This window comes from Octopus bimaculoides, chromosome 3 (assembly GCF_046866305.1).
Source record: "Octopus bimaculoides isolate indiv1 chromosome 3, ASM4686630v1, whole genome shotgun sequence".
Lineage (NCBI taxonomy): Eukaryota > Metazoa > Mollusca > Cephalopoda > Octopoda > Octopodidae > Octopus > Octopus bimaculoides.
Genome location: NC_142930.1, coordinates 51,369,855 through 51,388,768, shown reverse-complemented (window position 1 = coordinate 51,388,768; position 18,914 = coordinate 51,369,855). Strand labels below are relative to the sequence as shown.

General features: G+C 34.3%; 1 protein-coding gene across 1 annotated transcript in view; it reads right to left on the bottom strand.

Annotated features, from left to right (window-relative positions):
- The window catches only part of LOC106867257 (uncharacterized), a 32,940-nt gene extending 15,157 nt beyond the window's left edge, over nucleotides 1–17,783 (bottom strand). The window contains exons 1-3 of the mRNA XM_014912076.3: nucleotides 17,650–17,783; nucleotides 11,278–11,332; nucleotides 2,638–2,779 (exon numbers count right to left, since the gene is read on the bottom strand). Of these exons, the coding sequence (XP_014767562.1) occupies nucleotides 2,638–2,779; nucleotides 11,278–11,332; nucleotides 17,650–17,692 (240 nt within the window). The 5' untranslated portion in view covers nucleotides 17,693–17,783. The remainder of the gene's footprint in view (nucleotides 1–2,637; nucleotides 2,780–11,277; nucleotides 11,333–17,649) is intronic.
- Nucleotides 17,784–18,914: the final 1,131 nt, after the last annotated feature.

Sequence of the window (18,914 nt, the reverse complement as noted above, 5' to 3'; positions counted from 1 at the left end):
TACGATCGTGAGCTGAATAGACTAATTACTAAGCCACGCACCTTCACAGTACACTTAACACAAGAAAAGCCCTGTATGCAACATTAATAAAGGATTCCGCGAAGCAGTATTTGTGAAACAGGATAAGCCCATATCATGAGGGGATTGCATGACTCACAGACTTGCAGTTTGGAGCTGTTCAAGATCGCTGAGATAACGTTAACAAAATATGTGAAGTAATAATAATGCTCACAGGTGATTAACGTGAAACTTAGCCACTCATTCGGATTTATGAGTTGAGATCATACCTCCCCGGAGAATAAATTATTTGGAGACGGGATAAAAACTTCATTTTTCCATGAACATGGAAGTTGCACCTAATAGATATCAGTTTGCAAATGTTCAAATTCAATTGAGGAAAATGATCTGCTACCAGTTGACACTGAGAGTGGAGAAGATATCAAAATACTGGCCTCTAATTTCACAATCATCAATGCATCTAAAAAAAAATACAATTGAAAGTTTATCGTAGCTATTGATAAAATTAAAGGAACATGAGTATTTCTGTGAACTTGCCATCATACCTCCTAAAAATGACATTATACTGGTTAATTCCACCGACATTCAACAATTAGTAGCTCAATTCACATGATACAAGTCAGTTTACCTTGTAATTCACGCTCATAATGCTGCCATAAAAAATTCTCAACTCTCTTTAACATACTGTTCTCCCTCTTCACATCTTCAACTGAAAATAAGGAGATCCATTATTTTCTTATGAAACTTAGGTGCACTAAACTCAGTAAGGATTCAAAATTAATCGACAAAACACTTATGCTGAATATGATCATATGATTGAAGCCACCATTATGACTGCTTGCACCAAAAGAAGTATTTTGCTTTCTATATTTTTTGCTAACCGTCATCAAGTCTCAGCGCAGTCCCTCAGGGTTGATGGATATGAATTGACAAATTCACGTCTCTATCATACTGAGCCCATTGCTCTATATCACGTATTGGGCAAAGCAAACTACTTATCAGAGCACGAAATTGCAGAACCATGAAACTTTGTTGTTTATCTTAAAACATTTGTTGAGTAAAGTACTTGCCTGTCATTTTATCAGTTTAGAATTCCAATAAAGTATACAAACTTAAACATAAAGGTAGTTTAAGATACAAAATTAATATTAATAACAACCACCGATTTGTGTAGTTTCAACCATTTAACAAAAAAAATAATAATATTGTGCATGCTCAGCACCCGTACAAGGCCGAAGACTTCTGTTAGTGTGTGTGTGTGTGTGTGTGTGTGTGTGTGTGTGTGTGTGTGTGTGTGTGTGTGTGTGTGTAGGCATGCATGTTTGTATGTATGTATGTATGTATGTATGTATGTATGTATGTATGTATGTATGAATCTATGTATGTGTGTGTGAGTAAGAGAGAGAGATAAAGAAAGGGAAAGAGGTTGAGAGAAGGAATGAGGTCTGAAAATATGAGATGTATAAAAGAGATACTTATTTTTGATACAGCTTTCTCTTTTCCGTTCCTTTTTAATGTATATTTCTCAGAGACTTCATTAGATGGAATGCCTATAACCTGTTCTCATTTTTTATAAGCTACTAAGACGTAATCATTAGAAACAGTGAAGCAAAAGCCACATATGTCTACATTGGTGCGTAATACGGTCTGCTATGGCAATTTTATAGCAGAAGAAGAAATACTTTTCTTTACAAACTATTTTATGTATCATTTATTTTGTAATGTCCTGAAACACATTTTCTCATCCAAGCTCCGATATTTCCTTTCCGTAATGCTTTATCGATGTACAAAGGCAGTTCGGTAAACGAGCATGCGGCAGTAATTACTAATTTTCATTTTTTCCCTTTCTTCCCTTTGTCTAGGTATGATGGAAAATATTAAGAATGCTCAATAAAAAGATGGTCGATTGACAGTGTCGTCAAAGCATCTTGTGACAACTGGTTCGACTGTTTGTTTTCTGGGTTTAAATATTACCAAATTAGCTTTGCGTTTCATTAAGCAAAATATGAAACAAATCAAAGTGTCGGTTCTTCTATTACTATTTCTCCCTTAGGTTTTTTTAATCTGCTCTATAAGCGAGCGGTAAGGAATCTATTCATAGTGTTCTTTTCCCCAAGACGTAAGTGGCTTCAGATAGGCTCTAGCCTCATATCGCTTCAGCCTTCCTACAAAGATTCTTCATAAAAACTAGAGAAAATAGTAAGTATGTATGAGATTATGTATCAAAAAAAAAATTCCTTAACTTCTTTCACTCATCAACAGTAACAGTATTCATAAAAATCATATGAAACACAAATTCTCTTGTGGGAAACGTTTCTCACCTTTCTCAGAATAGAATACCATAGTTACATACTAACGTAACTTTAGTATTCCCTTCTGAGAGAAGTATACATTTATTACATATTTTAATGTGTAATTTTGATTTCCTTTGATACAGTAAGCAACAAAAGTAGTGAAAATAAGAAAACGAATTAATAACGTGAATTTAATTTTTGTAAACAAGAAATGATGATGAATCCCCAAAACAGTTGACTAAAAACGAAATGTACTAAGGCAAATAAAATTATTAATATTAATATCACTTTGACGGAAGTTACATTGATATAAATTCATGCTTACAACTGTGAGAGCTTTGTCAATGACATTATTTGTCGCTGAGATAGGGATGCTTGTATCTGATGGTTTATATGGATAGCAATGCCCCGACTGCGTTATGTAATTATAACGGAAAGATGTACGCTTCCCGATATCTGTGAGATTACTGTAAAAAAGAGAGAAACAAATATCGATTAATTACAAGACATCTATAAACACACTCTTACAAATACACTTATATATACTAATATACACGAATACATGCACACATACTCACACAAATACTCACACACGCACATATTTTATTCTAGTTGAGTCACTCTCTTACTACTGTAGGTTTCGCCAGCATATACACGATCTTCAGGCAAGTTATAACTTTAAAAAAAAATTATGGAATTTGAAAATCTATATAGAGGGTTCCTGTCATAGAGTGAAGTAGTGGATAGAAAAAGAAAAAAATGATAAAAAGTTAAAAAAGAAGAAACAAAAATAAAAAGAAATGCAATATAATTGTGTGTGTGTGTGTGTAATATATATATATATATATATATATATATATATATATATATATATATAACGCTACATCAAGGGAGCAAGGGTGAAAACTACCCCATCTCCAGCATGCTTGAACAGCCGATACCTTCAAGCTTGCTGGAGATGGGTCGTTTTCGCCTTTGTGCCTTTGATTTAGTTATATACATATGTACATAATTATTAATTTAATGTATAAATTGCCTATAATAAAATGGTGCTCAAATTAGGGGTTACCGACAACGCATTGGAGAGAAAAGCGATTCTTTCAACTCACGGAACAGAGCCTATATGATCAAGCAAGAGCGATACGAAAAAATTGTTGGTTCACAGAAGTAGAGCTCGAAGCTATTAAAAGACGGGTCTTGGAAAATAACAAAAGTGATAACGATGAAACAATTCTTACTAAGAAGAGTAATCTCATAGCACAGGAAATGAGCAGTTGTAGCTTATTTGATGAGAGACATATAGATGATCTAAAAGAAAACAATAAAACTAATGGTGACATGACATATGAACAAAAGGCAATCTACGACAGAATAAATGTAAAACTACAGGAGAACGATAGCGACATTATTTGCAACCTTAAATGGGTTGATCGATGGAAATTGAACCAAGAAACGAAAAATTTCAATGAAATTCTGAAATACAACAGAACAAACATCACAGAAACAAATAATTTGATCAAGGTAGCAAATATTGTTGTAGCAGAAAACGTGGGTGTTGATGTCAAGAAAAAGAAACGTAATGGGAGTGACAAAAGAAAATATCCATGGTTCAAAAGAAGAATCCAGACAGGGTTAGACATGCGCTCGAAGAAAGTCTCTGTGTTAGAGCGAAAAGTGAAAGGGGAGCTTAAAAGCGAACAAACCTACAGGGCGCTGAAAAGTAAGTATAATATTGACGGAAAGGGCCTGAAAGTAATAATGAAACAGGGTCTCATTGTAAAGAAAGCAAAGATGGTAAGATACGACCAAAGAATGAAGGGTTACCACCAGAATAGGTTATTCAGAGCAGATCAGGAGAGATTCTGTAAAGAAATAAATGGAGAGTGTACAGATGAAAAGTTGATACCAGATAATATTCTCAAACGCGTGATAATACTAATAAATAGCGTGATCAGGATAAATTATCCATACATTGCAGAAAAATACGCTACCGGCCAGCCATGAGACTCGAACTCACATCCCTGTCATTACGCGTCAAGGTAGTGCTTTCCATGATAATCCACATAGAATTTTACTCTTGTTCTTGAAAAAAATATCTACGAATTGCGTTTAACACCAAGAATATATTTTCGAACATTATACATTCGCTACCAAATCACTTCTGAGTAAAATCAATGTATACCTTACACAAAATATCTTTCCTTTTGAATGAAAGGAGGAATTATGAATCCTAAAGCAATGAATATTACAAGGAGCTATTGGATATATTATAATTACGAAGACCTCCAATAAAAAAGAATAAAAATTTTATAATAAACTTTATAACAAAGAATGAAATCTAATACCGTACTACTTCTGTATCATGAAATAGATTTATTTCAATAATGCACGATTGTAATTTCTCTCGGCGTGCATTTAGAAATTGTATACCTGATCTAACTGTAAGCTGTCGGTGAATATCGTCCTTGCGTTTAGGATATTCAACGCCGTTGCATGGAACTATTTATTATATATGGCAAGGAAACTATATATAGCTTAGCATGACAAACGACAGATATTGTATGAGGATAAAATTCTTTAAAATATGATTGATTTAGCAACAACACTTTGCTAATTCTACGTTTCTAGGGATTAGTAGCTGCACAACATATGACAGTCAGTTCTCGTAAGATAGAATAATGTTATTTCTGAATTCTGTATAAGAAATCCGATGAAAGTAGTTTCGTTGTGCACCAGATCAGAATGGCTATTTTAATCAAAACGTTAGCAAAATAATTTAATAAAGCATCATCTTTCTTCATATGTTATCAGTATCAGAATGTGTACGTCAGTTCATCTTCACTAAACGGAATCAGATTCATATGAATGTATGAGTGAACCTATTTCTGATGCATTTCTACATTTTGTTACCTTATTTTGAGCCTCAGACGTGACTGTGTAATAAGAAGTTTGCTTCTCAACTTCACTTGTATCTCTATTATCGCCTCAGGCCGACCAAAACATTGTGAGTGGATTTGTAGACGGAAACTGAAAGAAGTCCGTCGTATATAACTATATTCATATCTATCTATCTATCTATCTATCTGTCTGCTTGTCTGTCTGTCTGTCTGTATGTCTGTATGTATGTATGTATGTTCGTGTGTGTCTCTTTGTGACTATGTTTGTCCCCCACCACCACCGCTTGAAAACCCAGTGTTGGTGAGCTTAAGTCCTCGTAACTTAGCGGTTCTGCATAAGAGATCTATAGAATAGATACCAGGCTTTAAAAATATGTACTGAGGCCGACTCGTTCGACTAAAATTCTTCAGGGAATTACCTCTGCATGACCACAATCTAATAATTGAAATAAATAAATGATATTAGGTAAAATGATTTTAATTTTACGTATAAATTGTGTTTAGTTTTTATAACTATTATGAAATATCGTGTAACAAACAGCTCTCACCTGAGATAACTTGTCTAAGGAAAGCCAGCTTTCGAAAACAAATGCTATTATTAAATTTATTTTTTAGAAATCCTTGATAATAACCTTATTTGGTTATTATTTTTGTGTAACTACAGTAGATTCTTAAGTAATCAAGCAAACAAACAGGGTAAATGGAGCCCTAAGTTACATTTATGCTTTTTGTGTCTGGGTGTAAATAAGGTATAAATTCGTGATAATATTTGCCGTGGATTCATTCTCTTCTGCATCCATCATAAAGGCAAATACTTTGAAGGTCTTCATATTTGTGATGAGCATAAATATTCGATAAAATAAGGCCTTCTGCATTAATATGTGTGGGGAGGATTTCATTAAAAGTTCGGACAAAAGTATTCTTCATAGAATTGTTATAAGATAGGTTTGAAAATGATAATATAGTTTTTCAACAAACTGGGAAATAATGCAGCAGTTATAATTAAGTGTTTTTTAAGAACTCAACTATCATACTACCCCTGTAGAGACTGTCAAAGCAGAATAGCAGCAGATAAACCGACGCTTGCCAGTAAAAAATATCATTAAGCGATTTCCTCGAATAGATAATAGAGGAACGCATTCATTCTTGGTGCAACTAGAGATAAATAAGTCAATTTAAGTATTTATCACCGTTACCATCAACATCATCATCATCATTATTATCATAATAATAATAATAATAATAATAATAATAATAATTACTATTGCTATTACTATTATTATCATCATCATCATCATCATCATCATCATCATCATCATCATTTTTGAAGCAGATTAATTTCTAATGGGAATGCACCACTCAATCAAAAGATGAAAATACTTTCAAGCAGAATATTTGAATGTATTTCAGTAAATTTACGATGTTTGTTTCTTGAGCATAAAACGCATATTCTAACTGTATGAAACATATAATAGAAAAGTTCAAAAATTTTGATTTATTTTGACATTTTTCCTCTGTTATTTTTCCTTAAATGATATGTCGATTTAATATTCTGAACGTCAAGTAAGCAAGATTACATGAGCAGACAAATCGCATGAATTCATACTGACAGCAGCATTTAATTATCCCTTCTGTTTTTACTGATCTGACAATCTCGTTTCGACATTCGCGTGCATTCTCCACTTAACAAATACTATTATATTACACAAGTAATTGTTCTTTATGGCTACAAAGGTCTTCAAAATACTACAGCTCAGCATCAGGGAAAGCAAACTTTATGCATATGCAAGCGTATCTGAATCTATAGTATCAAGTCATATAACGTTCAAATTTAGCAATGATGTTTATAGAACTAAGTTGGTAGCGTTTACTTCGTACCGCGTCTCTTGTATGATCACTAATCGATATGCAAATGATACCCCACGTGGCCCTCACGTTTATCCGCCTCTCAAATTGAAGCCTGTCTTTCTGGTCTCTTGCCAAAGTATTATTGTCCAAATTTTAAGTCCTCTTATCCTCCTCTTCTAAACAATGATGGCGCCATAAGCAGTAATCCTACTGAGAAAGCTTCCACTTTTGTCACTGCTTGCACAACTAAATCCACGCTGCATCTTCCATTAATCCCTTTCCAACCTATTCTCTTTTACTCTACCAGGTTCTCCATTCCGCTTCCATACATACAAAGTACTGTTTTACTTTCAAATGCTTCAGACCAACAAGGCCACTAGACCTGAATATGTCCTTTCATAACACTTAAAGAAAAGAAAATAGTCCTGGAACGTTCATCTATACACACCAAACTCATCAATTATCCCTCACTCTCTACGGGATTATAACCTGATGTTTGGCAGCATGATTCATTGTGTCTAATTCCAAATGAAGGCAACACCTCTCACCTAATGAACTATCATCTCATTACTCTGTCTTTTTTATATCTTAAGCAACGGAGACTGCAATTAATGTTCCAACACATTGAATCGCTCTCTCCTTAGTGACCATCAGTAGGGCGTTCTCAGTGCGAGATCCAGTAGATACCTACTCCTTTTATCATTCCCCAGTAGACATTCTCTTTAGACAAGTAAAACGAAACGAATGTTTTCTCACAAGACTTCAAAAAAGTCTTCAAACTGTGACTTGATTTAAGCTTCATATTGAAACTTCCCGCCTACGGGCTCCGCTCGCCTCTTATCTAATATATCGAAAGCTTCCTACCAGTTCGTACAGATGCGGTTTGTGGTGATAGAACACTTTTTGCTCCTACTATCAATAAATTAAAGTTTTCCCCAGAGTTTGCTTGTGCTCTCCACAACCTTCGTTCTATATATCAACGACCAGCTTGTTGCTACATCCACTAAGGCTCCCTCTTATACAAATGATAAGTCTCTTTATTTCTCCCTATCATTCATCATGCATGTAACATCCACACGTAACCAAAACACACTATACCTGCATTAAGTCCTTCAACAGAGACCTTCAAATCACCCTTTAGAGGAACCATGCTAACTGGGTTTCTTTTAACTGCAAAAGTTTCAAATACTATTTATATCAAGAAATCATTACAATAACAGAACCCTCCCAGTCACTCCAAATGTTGGGTCTCATTATCAACGGGGAACTCTCCTGAAAAAATCTTGTCTTTAGAATCGGTAGAGACACATCCCAATGACTAGCCCTTCCCAGAGCAAGAACTTATTTTAAATATTCAAAAGCGTTTGATAACCTACAAGGCTCAAGGGAGGTTGTCACGCACACAGACATCCTGAGAAAGATCATTTGATTGATTGGCATATAATCATTCATAAACATGCTCTAGACTCTGATCCTAAGGCATGCTGTCTTTTCTGTATCTGTTCTTTATTATCAATACAATAATCTTTCTCCAGCTCTATTTCCATCCTTTAGGCACCACATCTCACTTATCTTTCCACCTCTTGTCATCCTTGTTCGTCCAAACCTTGTATACCCGCACTGATCATTAGGTCCAGTCATTCCTTCCAAGAACATCGGCCTTATGGATTCTTCTCTCTGCTCATGTCTCCCCTGCAAGTGTTAAGCTCTATCACTTTAAATACAATATCTACAGTATAGCCGGTTTCGGGAAGCCTACAAAGACCATGAGCTTTGTCCCTTCTTCAGAGCCAGCAAATTATAATCTACAAAGAATTCCCTGTTATAATTTATAAATTCAATATCTACTTATTATTTATATATAAAGATTGCAACACACTAAGTAGTACGATGTACTAAATAATATGAAGTTTAAGAAAATATTTGAACTTTTTTAAAAAAGAAATTATAATATGGACACAGTGCTAAGGTAAGTTTTGTCTATTATTTTTTATACATTGAATCCGTTTTACTTGATTTACTGCTTTATTAAAGCTCACATTGGTTCTTTGCTCTGTGTAGAATTGTTGAACTCACAAAGGCTATTGTTCGGCTTTTGAAATTATAATACTTGGATAAAGTAACTTACTTTTCGAAGGAGAACAACTGCTTACACGTTTTATAGGTGAAATAGAGCTAAAGGAAAACTTTGTACGAAACCAAAACTTTGTATTATTTAATGTAAGGGGATTTGAAAATATAATGACAAACATTCAGGAATCTAAAGGTTTTAGTATACGCATCTTCAAATTTTACAATAATTAAAATGTCGGTTTAAAACAGAATGTAAAACATAAATGAATATAAAGAAATGATTTATATTAGTAAGAAATATTTATTTTAGTAAACGTTGATTTTAGTGTACAAGCATATCCGAAATGTTACTATGCTAACGGAGCTACCCTACACAGAGTTAAGCCGCTTAACACAAATGGACCTTCAATTCAGTCGCGCATGCTCACTAAGTTATAACGTTATCACCCACTTCCGTTGTTTATAACTGTGCTTGGAAGCAAAATGTGTAGCATGTCGAGGAAGTCGAAAACTTTGAAAATAGTCTTAAGAAATGACGGATCGTGGGTTAATGGCTATGATTCCAAAAGCAAGACCAAAATCAAATCCCGTTTGAAAGGAACAAGATTTCAAGACGTCGATGAAATACAGGAGAATGCGATGAGGAATGTGTTCGCTATCCCCAAAAATGAGTTCCAGGAATGCTTCCATTAATGGAAGTGACTCTAGATAATGTGTATGGCTTCAAAGGGGAACTACTTTGAAGGGTATTAATTGCCGAATCGATATGTGCTTTAGTTTTCTTTTTATAACACCAGTCCCGCTACCTTTTCTGTCAGGTGTAATCCTCATCAACCCGTACTGATTATCGGATATGATTAAAAATCGGAAGGCAATTTTGTACGGATCATATTTCCGAAAATCCTTTGTAACGAAGAATTAATATAATTATTCACAAGAAGCGTGGAATGAGGAAATTGTTTTATTACATAACTTTACAATTGTTTCACTGTCATTCAGTCTCAAGTGTATTCCTGTATTATTATATAATACAGGCAACTGTAGATTGAAGGCGTATCATTATAGCAATACAATCGACTGTCAGCTCATCAGAATTATGTATATAATACATAACCATATGGTTCCGAGTTCAGTCCCACTGCGTGGCAAGTGTCTTCTACTATAGTCTCGGGCCGACCAAAGCCTTGTGAGTGAATTTGGTAAACGGAAACTGAAAGAAGCCCGTCGTATATATGTATATGTATATATGTGGATTTGTGTGTCTGTTTGTCCCCCCAACATCACTTGACAACCAATGCTGGTGTGTTTATGTCCCCGTAACTTAGCGGTTCGGCAAAATAAACCGATAGAATAAGTACTAGGCTTACAAAGAATAAGATCTGGGGTCGATTTGCTCGAGTAAAGGTGGTGCTCCAGCATTGCCGCAGTCAAATGACTGAAACAAGTAAAAGAGTAGAGATTACATACAGACTTCTCATGAGGCGACAATCGATCGTTTTCATATAAAGATACACCTTGAAGTAACTACAACTGCATACATTATATAATAATATAGCGATACTCTTGACTTCAATTGTAAATTCTTGAAACAATTGTAAATTTATGTAATGAAGCAATTTACTCACTCCACTCTCCTTGTTAATAAGTACACACACACACACACACACTTCCTCGACATGCTACACACACACACACACACACACACACATATATATATACATATATATATATATATAGAGAGAGAGAGAGAGAGAGCTGTCAAACTTAACGGAAAATGGTACCGATTTGTGTGAGTTAGTAATCTTTTTTATATAAGCATTAGTTACACAATAGATCCTCAGCGACTAGAATTGAGAATATATTTTAATAAAGGGCTTAACGGTTTCGTGCTATACGTTTTTTTATATGTAAAATAGTTCCCTGAGTATGTTTCTACATCAAGGCTAGATATTATCAAAATAAAAAATACAGTTCAGGAGACTGATTTATTATTTTTGATTTTCATGAAGTAATGGTATATTAGTAAATTTTTAAATAAAAAAAAAACATCAAACGATAACTTCCCGTTTGTGGCATCCAAAATGCATATTAATGAAATAATTTTATGATAATGCCTTTATTATTCATATTGTAAATAATATCCTTACCGTTGAGGCAGAACGTACACATAGCCTTCTGGGGGAGGTGGTGCAAGAGATGACACTGCAAAACAATAACAACAGTTAAAGGGATTACATAAATTCTTCGTGATAATTGAATTGTATGGACAAAAGCCGTAAAATCTTACGCTTTTAATCAGAAACTATTTTTTTCTTTCTCGTCTCCACTTTCTCTTGTTATAAAAAATTTAGTTAACCTTTTGGCTTCAAAAAGTTTTATCAATACGCGTCGATATAAATATTGTTTTACGGCATTTTCATGCAAATCGATTTAGTTATTATAAACCCTTGACTGCATATAAAATAGTACCGATAATATGAGACATTTCGATTTAGTCGACGATCACTAAACTTCGTATAGTGACTTCTCAACAGAAATTAAAAGTACTTTCTGCCGAAATACTCCACCACGAACTTGTACGAACCTGTGCCATACTTGAAAATCGGTCTTAATATACGGTCAATGCAGGTTTACGTGACTTCGAACCCTTAATCTACTCCGAAAAAGTATGCATCTTATAATTATCTTCATAGGTTTTCCCGAAATATTTTCCTTTGCTCTGGCATCCCCAATACAAAAGAAATATTATGTATCGGGGTTTTGGGGGACATCTCGTTACGTTAGAGCTAGCATATCTAATATATTGGGCAATAAGAATTAATGAAAATGACAACCACAATAAAAAGGAAAATCGCTAGAATAAGGATTGGCAAGAAAGAAAAGACAGAATAAGGATTGGCAAAAAAGAAAATACAGAGAATTTCAAAGTCAAGATTATAAATTGCATAATATAATGCAGGAGAGATTAAGTCTGATCTTACACATTTTCATTGACAATTCCAAACAAGTTTCCGCATTATGAGCAAAGACTATTCTAAGACACACCAGATTTCAAATGAGTGATACAACAAGCATATTGAGTGAAAGTGACTATCAGCCATCTAGAAGTTACTGGCTATACTTTATTTTGTTGAGGAGATCTACTAAGTCTAAATCTGCCAGTAGTTGTCACTGTACTTGCGTAAGAATTATGTATTTAACCTTATTGACTTTTCTCTTCGTTACGGGTATATCTTTAATTTGGGCATTCCTTTTGCTCACTATTTGAAGATTTTTCTCCCAGTTAACTATATGTGTATCAGGTGAAGGGTATGACTTCGAAATTTGTCTGAGTCTTTTGTAGGAAAAATTCGATTGACAATGACTGTGCCACTCTACACATGAAGAATAATTATTTCTCCTTTTAATGTTATTGGGATGGTAGTCTCTGTAAAACAACGGACATGTTCTTTACTACATTTAATCACTTAACATTCCATTGAAATACTGAGGTCCATTTAACTTTCTGTACTTTCTCCTGACTAAAATTGTAATATTAAGCCAGTCTTTGAACTGTTTACCTATCTTGGTGCTTTTCGTGCGGTTTAAAATAATAAATAATTAAATTAGATGCTTCATCTTGTTTAAATTCTTTTACTATAGTTTAAGTTCTTTTACTATATAGGGACTTTTCTTTCTCTGGGAAATAAAAGCCGTATGTTAGTTTATACCGATACTGATATAGCAAAATGAATAAGATACCAGTCCAAAAGGTAAGATGAGAACTTGTATCCCATCACTAACTCAGTAATGTATTTATGTTTAAACGTTTGGCTCTTAATCGTCCAGTGCACCTAACAACAAGAAGATACTTCTCTCTCTGTTGTAATAAATGTAAGTACTAAACTATTCAAAACTGGTTGGTTAACACGCAATGATGGTTCCAACTGGTCACATTGAATTACTGCGTTATTCAGTGGCAATGATAGAACTCCAGCTTGTTTTGCAGAAAACAGAAATATTACAGAAACTAGAGACAAAAATGTGAAAGTCTCAGTATGTCATTGATCAAATGGTTTGATAGATGAAGTACCATTACAAATAATTTTCCCCTCCTACTACTTACACATTTCTCTTTATTCTATTGTTTGCTTTACCCCAGAAACAAAAACAAGATGAAGAAAACTAGCACAGTAAAATATTTGGAGAAACGTTTTTACCCCCATTATTTGTTCAAGTACTTAAATGTATGTGAAGATGCATGGCTCAGTGGTTAGAGCATCGGGCTTGTAATCATAAGGTAGTGAGTTCCATTTCCGGACCGGGTTGTATGTTGTGTTCTTGAGCAAGACACTTTATTTCACGTTGCTCCAGTTCACTCAGTATAGAAATGAGTTGCGACGTCGTTGGTGCCAAGCTGTTTCGGCCATTGCCTTTCCCTGGATAATATAGGTGGCGTGGAGAAGGGTTCATGGTGTGCATAGGCGACTGCTGGTCTTACATAAAACAACCCTGCTCGGTCTTGTACCTCGGAGGGGATCTTTCTTGATGCAACCCCATGGTCATTTTCTTATAGCACAGTCTGTAGATTGTTGGACAAAACAGAGAATTTAGTGCTGTCTATCTGAACTCAGAATTCGAATATTTCCGATGTCAGATTTTTCTTTTGTTCCGGTGGGATTTGATATCGTAAACATCACTTAAACCAAATTTGTTTTCTGGGGCACATAATTTTCATTTAAATTCATACTTGTTTCAGACACATAAAGCTATACTGAAGAGATATATATATATATATCGCTTAGTTTCTGAAGATTGTTAAGAGAACCATTTACGTACAAACCACGAAGTATTCTTCATTTTAATCAATCAATTTTTATGAAGGCGGAGAGAGGACGAAATATTTTTCACGCCGCACAACATTCTTAGCGGCATTTTTTCTTACGTTATGTTCCGAGTTTAAATGCCACCAAGTGCGACTTTGTCTTTTATCCTTTCGGGGTCGATAAAATAAGTTCCAGTTGAACACTAATGTCGATGTAATCAACTTAACTCTTCCCCCGAAATTGCTGGCCTTATGCCAAAATTTGAAACCAATATTCTAATTTTTATTTTATACTCAAAATTGAACTTTAAGTACTTCTATCTCTGAAGTGAGAAAAACATAACAAAAGGGGGAACTATTGCTAGCTATTAGTTGGGGAGGCAAAAGAAGGGTGAGCAGATTATACAGCGATGTTGACAAAACGAAAGAAATAAACCTCATTCTAAATCGGGAATTAATCGTAACATGATGATACCTAGTCACATGACAAAATAATTCTTCTGCCTGACAGAAGTTAGAGGTTTGATACTAAGTAGAAATTCACCAGTGGTAAAAAAAGGTACCTCCAATTAAAGAAACAAAAACATTTAGATTTTAGTATTATTTTTTTTCCACCTGTAAAATACGTTGAATATCTCGCTACAGACGAATTTGTCTTTCAATTCTTTAGCATCAACAAAGTAACTTCCTCACATGTAGAGGGTTAATTCAATGAATCAAATCAATCTCCTGAAAGTACGTTAAATTTTACCAAATTATTGACTCTGCTTTCCTCCAGAGTTGATTTCTATTTCCTCTCTTTAGCAATATCAGCTATCCTCTGCAAATGATTATAAACAGCTGATTATGACACTTACGTGTAAACTTGTCTTCTTCTAATATAATACATCATTATTACTATATTTTTGCTAATGGCATCAAAGGCTGTGTCAATAAATATTTTGACTTGGCGTTTCTATATTGTTATTTTATCCGATATGAGACGTTTCCTTTCAATGCCCTGGGGACAATAAATTAGTTTTCAATGACGGATATTAACCTAATCATAACTTTGCATCATGTATAGTTCTAGGTGTTTACAGAAAATGATTCCGTTTGTCTAGTTTTCCAATTTTCTGGATACCTCCTCATTATTATATAGTAGCTCTATATATTTCATTGCAATTCAGCCATCAAACAATCGAGCGGTCTTATGATGCTTCGTATCATCGAGTCAACAAAATTTGAAGTATTATACATCGCTTCCTCAAACTCTTAGAACCACCTCCTATTATCAAAGGAACACATTTTTTTCTAACGTAATACACTTTAGGATATCTTTCTTTACAAGAATATTACATTTTACAACGTCCAATTTGGGGCCAACTGGTGAAATCTGTCTTTCCTAGTTATATTAGTGGTATCTATGTTTTCGATCCTAGGTGGATAAAATGCTCAGACGATCTTAGTTTTTAGAGAATAACGAAATTCAATGTTCTCTCTCCCAGCTCACAACTTCGAAAATTTCTGTAATGTTGGTTTACTGTATTGGTTAATGGCATTATCAACTAAACGAATTACGCTACAGTAATGATTGGCATTTAATTAAATCTAAAAAGTTAAAGTTATTAACCTATATTGTATTTGAAATTGGAGCGTAGTGACTCAAAACTAAATACTGTAAAACATAAGGTCAGAAAGTATTCTGCTCCACACATTTTAGAAGTCTCTTCCACGCGATATATTCCCAGCAGTGAATTGACATTTATTCCTAACTGAATAAAATACATTCATTTAAAAAACTAACATGAACATCAAAATTAATTTTCCTCCTCTTACGAGTAATTGTTGTTGCGCCTAAGTAGTAGTCCATTAGTTACACAATCCAGTAGGTGATGCTTCTACGCGCTCACTTTACCTGCTAGAAGTTGCCACCAAATGACAACCAAATGACTTAATAAATTACACATAAAGTAATACAGTTCTAACCATACAACATATGTTTAATCAAGGTTGATACATTTGATATCAGAAATTTGCTCAATCAGGGATTCAGAGGAAAATAGGAGCTGAAATTAAGTAACAATCTAATAGCCACAAAGTTCCATGAAGTAACATTCATTCACTAAGCTCAGGTGATGAGACAATACTTTCTCACCTCGCTCGGTTTTCCACCATAGGCATGCTGCATTTTTTCCATTCTCAGAATTTCTGCAGATGAAATTTTCTCTGTAATTGATGCTACATCTTAAACACAACCCAAGGTTACTACATTTACTTTTGAGATGTATGTGGCTACGTGCTTGTGTGTGTGTGTTAGTGGGTGTGTGTGTTAGTGGGTGTGTATGTGTATGTGTGTGTTTGTGTGTATTTGTGCACGCTCGTGTGTGCAGGCGCATTACTGTGTATGTACATATGTATCAAATCGGTAAAATGTCAGGTTCACCTTTCCTCCAATGGGCGATTGAAAAAGTACCAGCAATGTTTAAAGGCAATCGAATCAAATACATCAGCCTAATAAGAGAAATCTTAATTTGTAGCTTTGTGAAAAGAAATTAATTACTAAGACTGAATGGAATTTTCTTAGCAAATCTTTAGGCAAGCCCCCCACCCCATAAGTTCATGCAACAAGTTTTCCTCTGATAATTCTCTTAAATTTTGCTTCTAATATACATTTTCATCACCACTCCAATATACATTTCATCCCCACTGAGAGCAAATTCAAAACAAAGTTTTCTGCCGGTTGCAGGACTTCCTTGTTAGACTGGTCTTCATCTATGATTTGTCGCTTGTTGTTATTCATTTGGGTGAGGAATGCTAAGCTATATATCACACGCAAATAATAATAATAACAATAATAATAATAATAATAATAATAATAATAATAATAATAGTGAATTTCACAAAAGAACAACTGAATTCAGTAATGCAAGCCAGTAAATATATTCCTGGATTTTATTTTGCATGAAGTTAACTGCTATAAATTACACCAATCCGTTAGTATCTGTGTAGAACTAGATAGATCCAGATTTTAAGATTTGGTTATGTTTCTCATGAATATAACAGTGTAATGTGAGAGTTAGTAATCACTAAATGTTCGGCCAATCACTTTACTCGGTACAGTGTTGATAAATCTTTCCTTCATAAAAAATCTCTGAGAAGTAAATTTAGATGGATACTGTTATATTGTTGAATGTAATACATGGGATTTCATTTAATAAAGATGCGAAAGAGGAGTGGTGTATGGGGTGAGGATTAATGACCGTGGCACAGAGAAAAATATTTTCACTAGTAAATATTTCCTTAAGACGAACTGCCTTATTTCCAATATATTATAATTTGATCCAAAGAAGCTAAAAAATTTGGTAGCAGACTTTTGTGCTGGGTTAATTATCTGAGCTAAGCCTTCATAAACTTACTGGTACTTTTGCGTAAAATTAACAGAGATGATGATAGCAATATTGTCAAGTTTTGCTGGTGTCTTATTATTATAGGTTATCTGCTGAACTGCGAAATGAATTTAGTATAAGAACTTTAAATAGACCCGTTAAATTGATATATTTAAAATGTGTAAGTATAAAGAATATCTAACCGTATAAGTGGAACATATATTGTATATGTTTTTCATGTGTTCAATATAAGATTATAGACTGGAATTTTATCTATAAGACGTAACTTGGTTTGTTGTAGCATCTAAACAGAAATGAATTATGTAACAAATTGAAAATATACTTACCCACTGCTATAAAAGTAGCCACAAAAATACCTGTTTCTATCATTTTAGGAGATGGTTAAGAACATGGTATGCTTGTCGCCTCTTAGCGTTTTTATTAAAATATTACCTTATCTTATTATCAAAAATATAACATATGAATGTTCCCATAGCTATCAGATATGTATTACATCGTGTTATCGATAGCTATAGCTCCAGTAAGATAGCTCACTTTATTTTTTGTGTATTTATGCAATACGTGACATTTTAGAAATGATAATTAATTTTCTGCTTTGTCAATTCGAAAAATATGCATATTCTTGAAAGAATTACTGAATCCTATAATTAAAACATTTACATTCACTTCAAATGTAAAGCCTCACAATCTCTGATGATCGTTCCTGGTGATTCTGCGTACATAACATAACCCACGTCTAGTCATTGTCTCAGATCCAGAACATACTTCAGGTTTAATAAATTGGTAACTCTTTACAAACCTCAAGTAACAACGATGTACCGCTCACTTCAAATGCGACGTTGCATTCGCTAGATACACAAAAATAAATCGCAGAACATGTCATCGGACTTATGAACAATAGTTCCCTCACCAACAGGTTTCAATCTATTATCAAAATTATGCTATCGTCCCACTCTGTCCTTTTTGTCTCTACTGCAACGGCCTCTGCTCCTCGTCTCCTCTTAACAATTACTTCTCCATTTACATTGTTTCTGCAAACTTCAAATTACTAATGTTCAGTCTCATCAAAATGGATCTCATCAGTATCGAGAAGAAGAATTCTGGCAAACCCATAGAAAACATATTTGACTTCGCAAATATTGAGAAAAGTTAACAGAAGTATTTTCTAAGTGGGTCATTTTAAACGGCATGGTTGTATGTTTAAGAAGCTCACTCAGCAATCACGCGGTTTTGCATTTAATCCCATTGCATAGCAGCTTGGTCAAATGTCTTCGCCTTTAGCTCGTAGCCAACCAATGCTTGTTAATGAACTTCATAGACAGAAACGGCGCGAAAGCTCATGTGTGTGTGCGTAAGTGTGTGTGTGTGTGTGTGTGTGTGTGTGTGTGTGTGTGTTTGTCTGTGTTTTTCTGTGTCTGTATGTGTCTGTGTGTGTCAGTGTGTGTATTTGTTGTCCACCCCCGACCTCTTGACAGCCGCTGTTGGGCGTTCACATACTCTTGACATAAAAGAGACCGTTCAGCAAAAGTGACCAAGAGAATAAGTATCAAATCTAAATAAAATAATTGCTAAGATCGATTTGTTCGGCAAA